Source organism: Mus caroli, chromosome 11, assembly GCF_900094665.2.
Source record: "Mus caroli chromosome 11, CAROLI_EIJ_v1.1, whole genome shotgun sequence".
Classification (NCBI taxonomy): domain Eukaryota; kingdom Metazoa; phylum Chordata; class Mammalia; order Rodentia; family Muridae; genus Mus; species Mus caroli.
In genome coordinates this window covers 92868128-92883170 of record NC_034580.1, presented here as the reverse complement: position 1 = coordinate 92883170, position 15043 = coordinate 92868128, and the positions used below count along the sequence as shown (strand labels likewise).

At 47.6% G+C, this 15043-nt stretch overlaps 1 protein-coding gene across 1 annotated transcript in view; it reads left to right on the top strand.

The window, feature by feature from the left end:
- Tbx21 (T-box transcription factor 21) overlaps positions 1–13606 on the top strand; it is a 17604-nt gene extending 3998 nt beyond the window's left edge. Inside the window, exons 2-6 of the mRNA XM_021177762.1 lie at positions 9635–9789; positions 10108–10229; positions 11528–11686; positions 11778–11839; positions 12300–13606. Of these exons, the coding sequence (XP_021033421.1) occupies positions 9635–9789; positions 10108–10229; positions 11528–11686; positions 11778–11839; positions 12300–12906 (1105 nt within the window). The 3' untranslated portion in view covers positions 12907–13606. The remainder of the gene's footprint in view (positions 1–9634; positions 9790–10107; positions 10230–11527; positions 11687–11777; positions 11840–12299) is intronic.
- The last annotated feature ends 1437 nt before the right edge of the window (positions 13607–15043 follow it).

Genomic DNA, 15043 nt, shown 5'->3' with positions numbered 1-15043 from the left:
CTTTGTAGACCAGGCTGGCCTCGAACTCAGAAATCCGCCTGCCTCTGCCTCCCGAGTGCTGGGATTAAAGGCGTGCGCCACCACGCCCGGCCTTTGAGACAAGATCTTAATTCATGTATTCCAGGCTAGCCTGGAATTCTCAACCCACCTGCTTCACCCTCGGGAATGCTGGGATCACAAGTGAAACCATGCTTGACTTAAAAGTGGAATTAAAAAAAAAAAAAAGGGCTGGCAAAACGACTCAGTGGGTAAAGGCATTTGCTGCCACACCTGACAACCTGGGTTTGATTGCCCTGTGGGTTTGATTGCCAGGGCCCAAATGGTTGAAGGAGAGAATTGACTCCCATAGATTGTTCTCTGAACTCCAAACATACACTGTGACATGTGGGTATTGTCCACCACCTCCACCATCCAAGAAAAGAAAAGTAAAAATAAGAAAAACAACAACAAAACAAAACAAACAAAAAACAAAAAAATCAACCAGGGTTGAAGAGATGGCTCAGTCAGTGAAGTGCTTGCTTTGCCAACGTGAGGACCTGGCATGAGGCAGAGACTGGCGGGTGGATCTGTGTAAGTTCAAGGCCAGGTCTACAGAGTGAATTCCAGGACAGCCAGAGCTATAAAGAGAAACTCCATCTCAAAAAAACAAATGAAACAAAAACAAAAAATAAAAAATTATCCAATTACCTAGGTATGGTGGTGTTTGTAATACCTGGCCAGTCAGCCTAGAGTAATCAGAGACCTTTAGGCCAATGAAAGACCCTTGTGTTTAGATAGATAGATAGATAGATAGATAGATAGATAGATAGATAGATAGATTAGACAGACAGACAGACAGACAGACAGACAGTGCCTGAGAAATTATATCTCAGTTGTCCTCTGGCTTCTACATTGACATGCGCACACATATATACATGCAAGTGCACACACACATACACACACACACACACACATGAATAAATAAATAATTTTTAAAATCCAATTAGCACACCTAAAAAAGAAATTCCTAAATGCCTTTTGAGTGTTTCATAAGAGTGTGCTAGCATCGTGTGTGTGTGTGGGGGGGGGGGCAATCCTCACATTTTGGGTCCTAAGGCCACACTGCATGACATGGGGTCCCTGTTGGATGGGGCAGTGACTCCCCATCATTTCCTTTGATGCCTCTCTTCAGATCAGATCCCAGGGGTCCCATCCTGGAAAGAAGACAGGGAATACCGCCGTTAGTTCAGCCCTACCAAGCCCTGTGGCCTCTGTGTCTTCTCAGTTTGAGCTCTAGCTATCTGGGAGGTCCTGGCTGTTTCCTTTTGCTGAGAGTTTTGGGCTCAGAGCAGAGTCCTTTCAGTCCTCCTGCTTTGGCAGGCTGGCCTGTCCCTCTGTGGGTTTCAGTGACCTGTAAGTCACTACCACATCACCCACGGCTTTCTTTCTTTTTGAAAAATTCTTCCATCCCAGACCTAGCCACAGCCCCTCAGCCGTTGGTCCTGGGCTGACTCAGTCTGTCCCTGGTCCCTCCTCTCCCACCCACCCTGGGCTCACCCACTAGTGTGGATCTGTGGTAGCGATGATGCTTTTGGTTCTGAGTGGAGAACAGGGGGGATGACAGCTAATGAGGGCGGTTCTAGTGGGGCTCAGAGAGGGAAATTGAGCGCAAGAAGAGTTTGAGGTGAGCCAGAGAGATGGCTCAGAAGTGAAGATGCTTCCTGTAATCCTGACAAACTGAGTTCAGATCCCCCCACATACTCGTGAGGAGTAGGTTACCCCAACACGCAGGCATATACCTCCCTACAGAATAAAAATAATAAAATTAATACTTGTCTTTTTCTTTGGTTCCCCCTAACAGGGATTTTGAGACAGGCTGCCCTGGAACTTTCTCTGTAGACCAGGGTGACCTTGAATTCAGACATCTGCCTGTCTCTGCCTCCTGAGTGCTGGGATTAAAGCTATGTACCACCATCTTTCTATTAGATATAATACTTTTAAAACAAACAAACAAACAAACAAACAAACAAACAGGAAGAAGAGTCTGGAGTCTCCTTGGTGCATTTTTGGAACAACCCGGGAGCACTGAGTGCAGGCTGAGCCCATGCTTCTGTGTGCAGCGTGTGTTGTGAATGGTAAATACAAATAATAGCCGTAGGACGAAAGGCTTTCTCAGTAGGAAAGAGAGGCCGATCCCTGTGGGTGTGTGGGTGGGTACTAATTGCTGGTAATCCCCACTTTTCTGGCTGTGATTGGTTGATTATTATAATTAAGATAACTTTGGGGAGAGCTGGTGTTAAGTAGCTCGGTTTGCAGATGCGTTTGGTTATGTGACGTCTGGGTGGCGAAGGCCCTTCCTACTTCATGTGAGGTAGTGCCACAGCGCCTTAGTGTCTTTTCCCCATCGTCCCAACTCTCACAATTTTTAATTACTTTTTTTTTACTTATTTTACTTCTAAAATTACTTTTACTTTTAAAATATGTTTTTATGAGTACATGTGTGTGTGGGAGATCATGTATATGCTATGCGTATGGAGGAGCCTATAGAGATTGGAGGTCAGAGCTCCTGGAACTAGAATTATATAGGTGGTTTGGAGCCTATAGAGAAGTCTAGTACAGCCGGGCGTGGTGGTGCACGCCTTTAATCCCAGCACTCAGGAGGCAGAGGCAGGCAGATTTCTGAGTTCGAGGCCAGCCTGGTCTACAAAGTGAGTTCCAGGACAGCCAGGGCTATACAGAGAAACCCTGTCTCGAAAAACAAACAAAAAAAAAAAGATGTCAAGTACGGGTCCTCTGTAAGGGCAGAATGTATTTTTGGCCACTGAGCCATCTCTCCAGCCTTTCATTTCTTTTTCTCTTTTGGTAAGACAGAGGCTCACTCCAGGCTAGCCTCCAGCTCCCTGTATCCAGGTTACCCTTGAGTGTGCAGCACACCTTTTGCCTCAGGTTCCTAGGTGCTGAGATTTTAAGTGTAAGACACTGTATCCCACTAACCTTTCAGACTTTCTTTTTTAATTTAGATTTATTTTATTTGTAAAGCTAATGCTTTGTAATTATAAAATCGAATGTTTAGTAATTACTCATCTAATGCACGAGTGTTTTGCTCATGTGTATGTATGTCTGCACACTACATGCATGTCTGGTGTGCTCAGAAGTCAGAAGACGAGGTTGAAGGCAGAGTTATAGGTAGTTGTGAGCCACCATGTGTGTGGGCTCTGGGTATTGAACCCAAATCCTCTGCAAGAACAAGTGCTTCTTTTTTTTTTTTTTTTTTAATGAGATGGGGTTTCTCTGTGTAGCCCTGTCTGTCCTGGAACTCCATTTGTAGACCAGGCTGGCCTTGAACTCAGAGATCCACCTGCCTCTGCCTCCTGACTGCTGGGATTAAAGGCGTGCGCCACCACGCCCAGCTATAAGTGCTTCTTTAAAAACAAAACATTATTTATTTTAATTTTATGTACATCGGTGTTTTGCCTACATCTATGTCTGTGTGAGTGCTGGATCCCTTGGAACAGGAGTTACAGTCAGGTGTGAGCTGCCATGTGGGTGCTGGGAATTGAAACTAGGTCCTCTTAGCAGAGCAGCCAGTGCTCTTAAGTGGGTCACCATATCTCCTGCCCCCAAAACAAGTGCATTTAATTGCTGAGCCACCTCTCCACCCATGGATTTTTCGTTGTTGGTGGCACTATATTAAACCCAGGGTCTCATGGATGCTAGGCAATCAATGTTTTATTTATTTATTTATTTTTATTTTTAAAGTACTTTGATGTTTTGCCTGCATATATCTCTGTATTAGGGTGTCAGATCCCCTGGAACGGGAGATACAGATACTTGTGAGCCGCCATGTGGGTGCTAGGAATAGAACTTGGATCTTCTGGAAGAACAGCCAGTGCTCTTAACCTTGAGCTACCTCTCCAGACCCTAAGCATGCACTCCTATACTGAGTTGCAACCCCAATTTAACTCAAATCTTTACAAAACACTTGTTTCAAGAGTCCTCTACCTCCTCCTCCGGAGTCTGGGCCCAAGGACTAGGAGGAGTCTCAAAATCTCTTGGAAATGGCTACTCAGAAAAGCCTAGCTGTTCTTCACCTGCTCTGAAGGGGACTCAGCTGGTCAATCCCATGGAAAGTTGATTGATGTCTGAAACTAGTCATTGCTTTGTTGTTTGAGACAAGGTCTCACTGTGTAGCCTTGCCTGGCCTAGAACTCACTATGTTCCCTGCCATGTCCCACAGCCCTGTAAAAATCATCGCTAGGCGGGTTAGCCTTGGGGCAGCAGAGAGTCATGGGATGTTGACTCTGTAAGTTGTTTTAAGGAGGTCAACTTGGTAGCAGATTCATCTCCACTACTGGTTTCTTCCTAGTAAAGCAACATGTAGATCAGGGAGCAATTTGGGGATTCTAGCTGCTGTTTATTTCAGTAGTGTGTATGCATGTGTGTGTGTGTGTATATACATGTACATGTATGTACAAGTATGCACCTTTGTGTGAAGGCCATTGGTTAACCTTGAAAGTCGTTCCTCTGGAATCCTTTCTCTCTCTCTCTCTCTCTCCCTCTCTTTCCAGAATCTCTCTATGTAGGCTGGCCTCAAATTCACAGTGATCTGCCTCTGCCTCCCAAATTCTGGAATTAAAGGCATGCACCAGCATGCTTGGCTTATTTATTAATTAATTTGTTTGTTTGTTTATTTTTGAGACAGGGTCTCATTAGCCTAGAGTCTACCTAGAAGGCTAGGCTGGTTGGCAAACCACAAGAATCTAAATGTTTCTCCTTCCCCAGTTCTGGAATTCTAAGTATATGCCGCCACACCAGGCTGCCTCTTCCTCTTCCCCTCCTCCTCCTCTTCAATGTGGGCATTGGGTACTCACGTCTTCGTGATTGCACAACATCTCGCCATCTTTTAAAGTGAAACTAAGACCCCCCCCTCTCCTTTGCCTTTCACTTACAATTTTCCTGTATCTTTTGTCACCCACTATCAGGAGGGACAACAGTAGGACAGACAGACAGAAACTGTAGCGTGGGGTGTTCATCAATCTCTCTATAAGCTTCAGTGTCTTCAGGTGTAGAGTTTCAAGACATTTTGTATCTCCAAGGACTGTTTTGATGAGCTGGCTTGTGAGTAAGTGGAGGATGGATAAACATGGTATGAGGCTGGGGATGGGGCTTAGTGGCAAGGCCCTAGCCTAGCATCCGCGAGGCCCTGGGTTCTATATTTAGCACCAAAAAGTATTTGCTACTCTGTTCCTTTAGAATAGAAAATATGAATGAGACCTGGTCACTAGGTAAGAAAGTATACATGCTTTTTGTTTTTTATGAGTATGAATATTACATCTTCATGCATGTGTTACAGGTAGTTGTGGCCCATCATGTAGGTGCGGAGAATCAAGCTCAGGTCATCTGGGAAAGCAGAGCCATCTCTCCAGCCACCTTACCCTTTTAAGACAGTCTCCCTGTCCAGTAGCTCTAGTTACCCTAGAACTGCATACGGAGACCAGGCTGGCCTCAGACTCACAGAGATCCATTTGCCTTTCCCTCCTGAGTGCTGGGATTAAAGACAAGTGCCAAGCCAGGCATGGCAGGTGGACCTCTGTGGGTCAGAGGCCAGCCTGGCCCACATAGCAAGTTCTAGGATAGCCAGAATTACATATGAAACCCTGTTTCAAAATAATAAAATAGTCTAGGCAGTGGTGGTGCACACCTTTAATCCCAGCACTTGGGAGGCAGAGGCAAGCAGATTTCTGAGTTCGAGACCAACCTGGTCTACAGAGTGAGTTCCAGGACAGCCAGGGCTACTCAGAGAAACCCTGTCTCAAAAAACCAAATACATACATACATACATACATACATACATACATACATACATACATACATAAAAAGCTAGGCAGTGGTGACACAGACCTTTAATCCCAGCATTTGGGAGGTAGAGACAGGCGGATCTCTTAAGTTTGAGACCAGTCTGGTGTATATAACAAGTTCCAGGACAGCCAGGGTTACACAGAGAAACCTTGTCTTGGAAAAAAAAACAAAACAAAACAGGGCAGGAGAGATGTCTAATGGCTAAGAGTACTGGCTGGCTGCTTTTCCAGGGGTCCTCAGTTCAACTCTCAGCAACCACATAGCAGTTCATGACCATCTATAGAGGGATCTGATGCCCTTTTCTGGCCTGCAGGTGTATATGCAGCAGAGCACTCATATATAAAATAAAAAAATAAAAGTAAAAACAAGTCTAAAATGTTTTTAAAAGCAACAAATAATAATAAAGGCATGCGCCACCCACACCCAGATCCCTGGTTTTTAAACTTTTTTTTTTTTTTTTTTTTTTTTTTTTTTTTTTTNTTTTTTTTGGTTTTTCGAGACAGGGTTTCTCTGTGTAACCCTGGCTGTCCTGGAACTCACTCTGTAGGCCACGCTGGCCTCAACCTCAGAGATCCACCTACCTCTGCCTCCCGAGTGCTGGGATTAAAGGCATGCGCCACCATGCCCTGCTTTAAACTTATTTTTATCTACATGTATGTGTGCTTTTGTGAGTTTATGTGCTCCGTATGTGTGCAGGTTCTTGTGTAGGCCAGGGGCTGTTGAACCTCCTGTAACTAGAGATACAGACAACTTGTGAGCTGCCTGGTGTGGCTCTGGGAACCAAACCCTGATCTACAGAAGAGCGCTAAGCGCTTCAATTTCAGAAACTACAATCTGAACGGCTTACAGTGAGTGGGTGAGGGAAATGGATTGAAAATATTCTCCCCATACTTAGCTCTTGGTCTAGGGATGTAGCAAAGTTGGTAGAATTCTTGTCTAAATTTCACTATGTCTTAGGTGGATCCCTAACACTACACAGACTGGGTATAGTGGTGTGCACCCGTAATCCTTGCACTTTGGAAGTTGAGGCAGGAAAATTCAGTCATCCTTAGCTACATTGTGAATCCGAGACTCCTCTAGTCTCTAGGTTTCTTTCTTTTTAAAAAAAATTAATTAATTTATTTATTATATGTAAGTACACTGTAGCTGTCTTCAGACACAACAGAAGAGGGAGTCAGATCTCATTACAGATGGTTGTGAGCCACCATGTGGTTGCTGGGATTTGAACTCTGGACCTTCAGAAGAGCAGTCGGGTTCTCTTACCCACTGAGCCATCTCACCAGCCCCTAGGTTTCTTGATTAAGAGACAAGAGCTTTCCTATCCTATGTGGCTCCCTGAGAGGTGGGATGTGGGACCTAAAGGGATGTCCATTGAGTGTCTGAATCTGTTGTTCTGACCACACCGCTCTCCCCACCCGCTCCCCACCCCTGGCTGGGGCATGAAGGCAGAGCTCAGTCATTGGAACTGGTGATGCAGAGGCTGGCCATGGTGGCTGTGGCAGTGAAGGCTGTGGCTAGAGTGGACAGAAGAGATGGTGATGGTAGCCCTTGGAGACAGGACGGCTGTGATGGTGATAATGAAAGTCAAGACTATTGTAACGGCAACTGTGAGTCAGTGGCTGTAACTATGATGGAGATGGTGGGTGTGGTGACGGGAGTGACGGTGGCCATGGTCACGGGGGAGGCATAGCCAGAGTGAGGGTGGGAGTGGTGGCTTTGATGGAGGTGGTGGCTTGAGAGATAGAAGACATGGTGAAATCGGTGGATATATTAATAAGATTGTAGAGACGGTAGCTGCAGATGTGGTGGAGGTGGTGTCTGTAGAGATGGAGGTAGCCGTGTCTGTATTATGGTGGACATGGTGGCTATATTGGTGGTGGGAGGGTGGGGGCGGTGGCTGGAGACACCGTAGCTGTAATCATGGTAATGGCAACGGCAATGACTGTGGAAGTGACAGTAACAACCCTGGAGGTTGTACTGGTGAAGACGGTGTCACTGTGATGGTGGAGATAGCGGTCAGAATGATGGTGGTTGTGATATAGAGGTGGTGGTTGTCGTGATCGTGATAATGGGGGGCAGCCATGGTGGAAGTGGTGGGGAGGCCTTTGCAGGAGAGGGCTCCCTTTTTTGATGTTTTCACTTTAGAACAAGGGAGGGTCATGCAGGATCGCACCCACCCACCAACTTCTGCTTTTCCTGGGACCCAAGACTAAGCATAAGAACGATTGGAGCCTTCGGGATACCTAGGGTGTTTGATGAGTTTCTGAAGGCCAGGCTTGGGGCAGGGCACACTATAGAGTGTGGAACAGGGAGGACCTGTCAGTGACTGCCATGGGGCAGGAGTGTGCTGCAGAGCGGGAGAGTCACGGTTGGACTCAAGCACAGCCACCTTCTGGGACTATCTTTAAAGGGTTGCCTGGTGCCTTTGGCCCATGCAGGAAGCTCACTAATGTTAGAGACAGTGGTTTCCAGATAATTATCTAGTAACTGGTCTTTTGAGAGGAAAGCGTTGTCAAAAGTCTGCAGGCTGGGATGTGGCTCAGTGGTAGAGTGCTTGCCCGTCATGCATTAAGCCTTGGGTTTAATCATCAGCAGTACAGAGGGGTAGGCACTGATTTACTGTGTCTGCTGGTGCCCTGCAGCTGACTCTAAGCTACCAACATGACAGGGTTGAACACAGAATTGGGGGCAATGCACAGTAGCCATTGTCTGTTCTTCAGCTACCTCAGACAAAGACACAAGTAAGCTCAAGCCCGGGCCACAGTACAACACATCAAAACACTGAAAAGAGACTCTCGGGTTGTGTGTACCTTGGCTTTTGGTAGAATGTGATCATTGTTAAGTGTGAACAATTTAATTTTGTTTTTGGTTTTGTTTTGTTTTTGAGGACAGGGTATCTCTGTGTAGTCCTGGCTATCCGGAGACTTGGTTTTATAGACCAGGCTGGCCTCAAACTCAGCTATCCTCCTGCCTCTGCTCTTAGGTGCTAAGATTAAAGATGTGTTCTACCACACTAGCTAGTGCAATTTAACTTTTTAAAAAAGATGTATTGCTGGGTGTGGTGGCACACACCTTTAATCCCAGCACTTGGGAGGCAGAGGCAGGCACATTTCTGAGTTCAAGGCCGGCCTGGTCTACAAAGTGAGTTCCAGGACAGCCAGGGCTACACAGAGAAACCCTGACTCAAAAAACAAAAAAAACAAACAAACAAAAAAAGATGTATTATTAATAATGTGTGGGGGGGGGCATGTGGGTGTCAGTGGAATCCAAAGGCATTGGATCACCTTGGAGCTGGAGTTAAAGACTGTTATAAGTTGATGTGGGTGCTGAGAACTGAACTCAGTCCCCCTGGAAGAACACTATATGCTCTTAACCATTGAGCCATTTCTTCAGTACTACGAATTAATTTTCTGTTTTACACACACACACGTATATTTAAATTTATTTATTTATTTATTTATTTCGTATATGATTGCACTGCAGCTGTCTTCAGACACACCATAAGAGGACTAGAGATCCCATTACAGATGGTTGTAAGCCACCATGTGGTTGCTGGGAATTGAACTCAGGACCTCTGGAAGAGCAGCCAGTGCTCTTAACCACTGAGCCATCTCTCCAGCCCTACATCTATATTTAATAACTAACAAGCTAGTTATGACACACAAGCTACCTTATGACACACTTGTCAGTTGGCTCTTGAGGACAAATGGAGGCCGGGTACAGCTTGACACATGCACACAGGTGACTGCCACTGAGCCCCGGCTGATGGTCCCTGGAACTTCTCTGTTCCCCACAGGCGAATGTTCCCATTCCTGTCCTTCACCGTGGCCGGGCTGGAGCCCACAAGCCATTACAGGATGTTTGTGGATGTGGTCTTGGTGGACCAGCACCACTGGCGGTACCAGAGCGGCAAGTGGGTGCAGTGTGGAAAGGCAGAAGGCAGCATGCCAGGTACATGCTTCGGGAGTGGTGGATTCTCCTAGACAGGGCGCCCCCTGGTGGATTACTCAAGCCCTTACCCCGATGTGAAGGATTGAATCCTACAGCCTATCCTTTGGCTTCTTACCTCCTCTCTAATTTGATTTAATTGAGGTGGGGAGTGGGGGAGGGAGAAAGAGACTCACTCTGCTCAATTCTCTGCCCTTATCTGCCCCTGCTCAGCCTGCCTGTCCTCTCCCTTGCATCTTTCTCACGGTCCACTCAGAAGAGACAAAATTCCATATCTCCAGTGTCTGGTCAATACTTGACAATAAGGTTAACTGTTCACAGGGAACCGCTTATATGTCCACCCAGACTCCCCCAACACCGGAGCCCACTGGATGCGCCAGGAAGTTTCATTTGGGAAGCTAAAGCTCACCAACAACAAGGGGGCTTCCAACAATGTGACCCAGGTAGGACTGTCAGCCCCACCTGCCTATGCGTCCGAGATCTACCCCCTGACATTTCCTAAGACCCACTTTGTACTGTTGGAGTCTCGTCTCGTCTCGTCTCGTCTCGTCTTGTCTCGTCTCGTCTCGTCTCGTCTCCTCTCGTCTCCTCTCCTCTCCTCTCCTCTCCTCTCCTCTCCTCTTCTTCTCTCTTCCCTACATAGCCAAGGATAACCATGAACTTCTGTTCCGTCTGCTCCTAAGGGCTGAGATCACAGGCATGCACTACCAGGCCTGATTGATGTAGCTCTAGATATTGAGCAATTGAGATGCTCTATGCCCCGGCTCCTTTTCTTCCTCTCTATGAGTCTTTCCTACCCATCTTTGGGAGACAATGAGATGGGTGGACACTGGACCTCTGGCAGTGGTTGCTCCTGGGTCAGCACAAGTCAGAACAACATGAGGACTTCTTCACTAGATCATGATCTGTCACCGAGATGGTCCTAGAGTTTCAGGGAATGGATGTTCAGTGTGAAAGTGACTTTACATTGAACAATTGTTTGGTCTTGTTTTGGTTTGTTCTACGCATTTACTTCCTCTATCCATCCATCCATCTATCCATTTATCCATCTACCCACCTATCCATCTATCTATCTATCTATCTATCTATCTATCTATCTATCCATCATCTATCTACTTATTTAGTTATTTACTTAGTAAGTTACCTAGTTAGTTAGTTGTGGGGGAGTGAGTTGCTATGATGTGTTTGTGGAGGTCAGAGGACAACTTACTACAGTTGATTCTCTTTTTCCACCACGTGGATCCCAGGGATCAAACTCAGGTCACCAGGCTTGGCAGCAAATGCCTTTATCTGCTGAGCCGTCTCCACAGACCCAGTCCTGTTTTTTTTAAAACCTGGAGCCGGAGAGAGGATTCAGTTGGTAAAATGTTTCCCTTGGAAAGACAAGGACCTGAGTTTCATCCCTAGAACCCAGGTTAAAAGAGAAAAGAAAAGCCAGTTGTAATGGCATGAACCAGTCATTTAAACACTGGGAGGGGATGGCGGGGACACAGGTGGATCCCTAGGGCTCGCTGGCCAGCCAGCCTACTTGGTGAGTTCCAGTAGGGATGCTTAGGGGAAGTTGCATGGTGATAAGGTGGGCGAAGCCACAAGATGAACTCAGGCATCCTTTCTAGTCTGTCTCACTGTGGAGTTAGTAGTTACATAGGAGAGTGCATCTAGAGATGAGGCTAGCATGAGGTCAGGAGGACCTTCCTTCCAGCTCCTTCCGTGACCCTGTCACCCCCTGGCCCCTCTCCAGATGATCGTCCTGCAGTCTCTCCACAAGTACCAGCCCCGGCTGCACATCGTGGAGGTGAATGATGGAGAGCCAGAGGCTGCCTGCAGTGCTTCTAACACGCACGTCTTTACTTTCCAAGAGACCCAGTTCATTGCAGTGACTGCCTACCAGAATGCAGAGGTAAGCCCCAGGGACAGGCATCTGCAGGAGGGAGGGTGGAACAGACTTCTTGCGGAGAGGGGACTCGGAGAACTCTATTTCCTGTCTCTAGATCACTCAGCTGAAAATCGACAACAACCCCTTTGCCAAAGGATTCCGGGAAAACTTTGAGTCGTAAGTGTCCTGAGTTCAAATCCCCTTTGGTCTTTCTGAGATGGGACTGTGGTTCAGTGTTCAGCATGCCCTGTCTCTGCTTTGGGGGTCTGGGGACCAGGCAGGCCAGGGAGAGAGGAACAGGGGGAGGGAAGAGACATGCTTGTGACTTGGTTTCTCATTAACTTAAAAAAATTTTTTTTTGAGATTGGATCTTGTTAGAAGCCTGATATAGCCTTGATATCTCTCTCTCTCTCTCTCTCTCTCTCTCTATTTATTTTATTTATATGAGTACACAATAGCTGTCTTCAGACACACCAGAAGAGGGCATCGGATCTCATTACAGACGGCTGTGAGCTACCTTGTGGTTGCTTGGAATTGAACTCAGGACCTCTGGAAGAGCAAGCAGCCAGTGCTCTTAACTGCTGAGCTATCGCTCTAGCCCCCTCATTCACTGTTTTTATTTTTATTTATTTTTTAGCATGTACGCATCTGTTGATACGAGTGTCCCCTCGCCACCTGGACCCAACTGTCAACTGCTTGGGGGAGACCCCTTCTCACCTCTTCTATCCAACCAGTATCCTGTTCCCAGCCGTTTCTACCCCGACCTTCCAGGCCAGCCCAAGGATATGATCTCACAGCCTTACTGGCTGGGGACACCTCGGGAACACAGTTATGAAGCGGAGTTCCGAGCTGTGAGCATGAAGCCCACACTCCTACCCTCTGCCCCGGGGCCCGCTGTGCCCTACTACCGGGGCCAAGATGTCCTGGCGCCTGGAGCTGGTTGGCCCGTGGCCCCTCAGTACCCCCCTAAGATGAGCCCAGCTGGCTGGTTCAGGCCCATGCGAACTCTGCCCATGGACCCGGGCCTGGGATCCTCAGAGGAACAGGGCTCCTCCCCCTCGCTGTGGCCTGAGGTCACCTCCCTCCAGCCAGAGCCCAGCGACTCAGGACTAGGCGAAGGAGACACTAAGAGGAGGAGGATATCCCCCTATCCTTCCAGTGGCGACAGCTCCTCTCCGGCTGGGGCCCCTTCTCCTTTTGATAAGGAAACCGAAGGCCAGTTTTATAACTATTTTCCCAACTGAGAAAATGCCGCTGAATTGGAAGGTGCCGACTAACTTAGAAAACAGACGCGGGGTGGAGAGCCCCAGCTCTTCCCCATCCCTTCCCTGTATAGTGATTGGTTGGAGAGGAAGCGGGGCAAGAAGGATTCTGGGGTTTACTTCTTGTTTCCTGGCCCACAAGGAAATATGACAGGAGTGTCCCCTGCCCCTTTCTCTGCCTGAACTACAGTCACGAACCTGGTGCTGCTTCTGACCCATGGTTCCATGGAGAACGGAGAATGGACTCCAGAGAGTTTTGGACCCAGAGGGACTTCATGGCTTCCTGCGAGGTGGAGGGGTCGGGGTGGGGAGTCCAGGAGAGCTGCTCTCTTCCCCTGTCCAGTCAGTAACTTTCAACTGTTGGTCTGACACTTGTGTTAATCTCTGACCTGAAAGTGAAGATAACATGCATTTTTACAACAGCCAGCCAAACAGAGAAGACTCAGGCGACTGCGGGCGGACTGGGCCACCTGCGAGGAGACAAGAGAGGGTGGGTGCAGAGGAAGGGTTTGAAGGGTGCACATCTCACCAGGCGAGGTCACTTTGAACCGGTGTGTACACACACGGGTGTCTCTTTTTTATTTCTTCGGGAGGGGGAGGCTATTTATTGTAGAGAGTGGTGTCTGGATGTATTTCTTCTGTTTTTGCATCACTTTCTGGAAATAAACATGGACCCGGTAAACACGCCCTCCTTTTGTGGCCGGAGGGGGGGAGGGGTGTGTGTGTGGATCAAGGTTTGCTGACCTAGCAAAGTTGTTCTGTGGGCTCTTGATTTTGGGGGTAACTGCCAGGAACCTAAAGTGACCCCACTTAGGGATGAATTCAGAGTGTGTCTTGTCCTCAGCACTCCAGCTGATGGTTCATGCCACCACATGTGACCAAAGAGCCCCTCAGCCTATGTTGCATGCTCAGAACCCTGGAGGGAGGCAGTGTGGAAGCAAGGTTAGGACCAGACTGGGTCGGGTGGAGTTTAGGAAAGCCAGGACTCTTGATTTATCTTTGCATCTTATCACTCTCCATTTTTAGGAGTTTGTTCAAGTGTTAAAGGCATAAGTAGAAATTATATCATGTGATGTTGCCACTCTTTTGTAGGTCAAGATCAGGCATACACTAGCAATTCCACATGAGTCACCTTAGTACACAGTCGGGCAGGATTAGCGCTTGATGAAGTCCTCAGTGTGGGAGCTGTCATTGTGAACTGGTGTGCACTCTCCTCTCTCTTTTTCCCCCACCCCTCTTATTTAGTTTTCATTCATAATCATAAACTTAACTCTGAAATCCAGCTAGACTTGGAGGGGAAGAAGGAAAATAGGGGACCCCAGGAACTTCAGTGAGAGCAGAGATTACAGGGTGTTGCAAGCAGATGAGGTGGGGGTGCTTTTCTGAGCTACAGAAGGAATGGTCTGGCGGGTAAGATGCTCGAAAGTCAAAAGAATTAGAGTTGTCCATGGTTGGAAGTAGGGATCTTATCTTCCTCCTGGTTTTGCCATTCCTGGATCCCCAAACACTCCATGGCTTTCACAATATTCATGCCTTCTCTCCCCTTCCCCTCAGTCTTGGCAGTGCAGGTAAAAAACCAGTGGGAAGCATTAATGTTTGGCCCAGCATTTTCATGACAAGATGCCAATGCCCAGGGTGCTTCAGGATGAAGTTCTCATCCTCAAACGTCTCCCTGTAGATGGACCTGCCGCCAGTGCCACGGTGGTGTGTGACATCACCACCTTGGCACATGACTCCTAGAATTACTGTGTGAGAGTAGGAACCCTTACACCCAAATCCTATCTCTCCAGACAGAGCTCAGAGCACGGAAGTTCTCTGCTGCCTTTGGAACTGTGTCTACAAACAGCTTAAAGATTAGGTTGTAACCCAGGCTGGCCTCCAATTCACGGTGATCCTCCCGTCTCATCCTCCCAAGAGTTAGGATTACAGACACAAACCACCATGCCCAGCTTTCTAGCTCTCTGTTTCTGAGAGAGAGAGGGAGAGAGAGAGGGAGGGAGGGAGGGAGGGAGGGAGAGAGGAAGAGAGAGAGAGAGAGAATTTGAGTCAGGGGTAAATGGCTAGTTGCACAGCCTGACCACCCAAGCTTGATGCCTTGAATCCATGCAACAGCTGAATC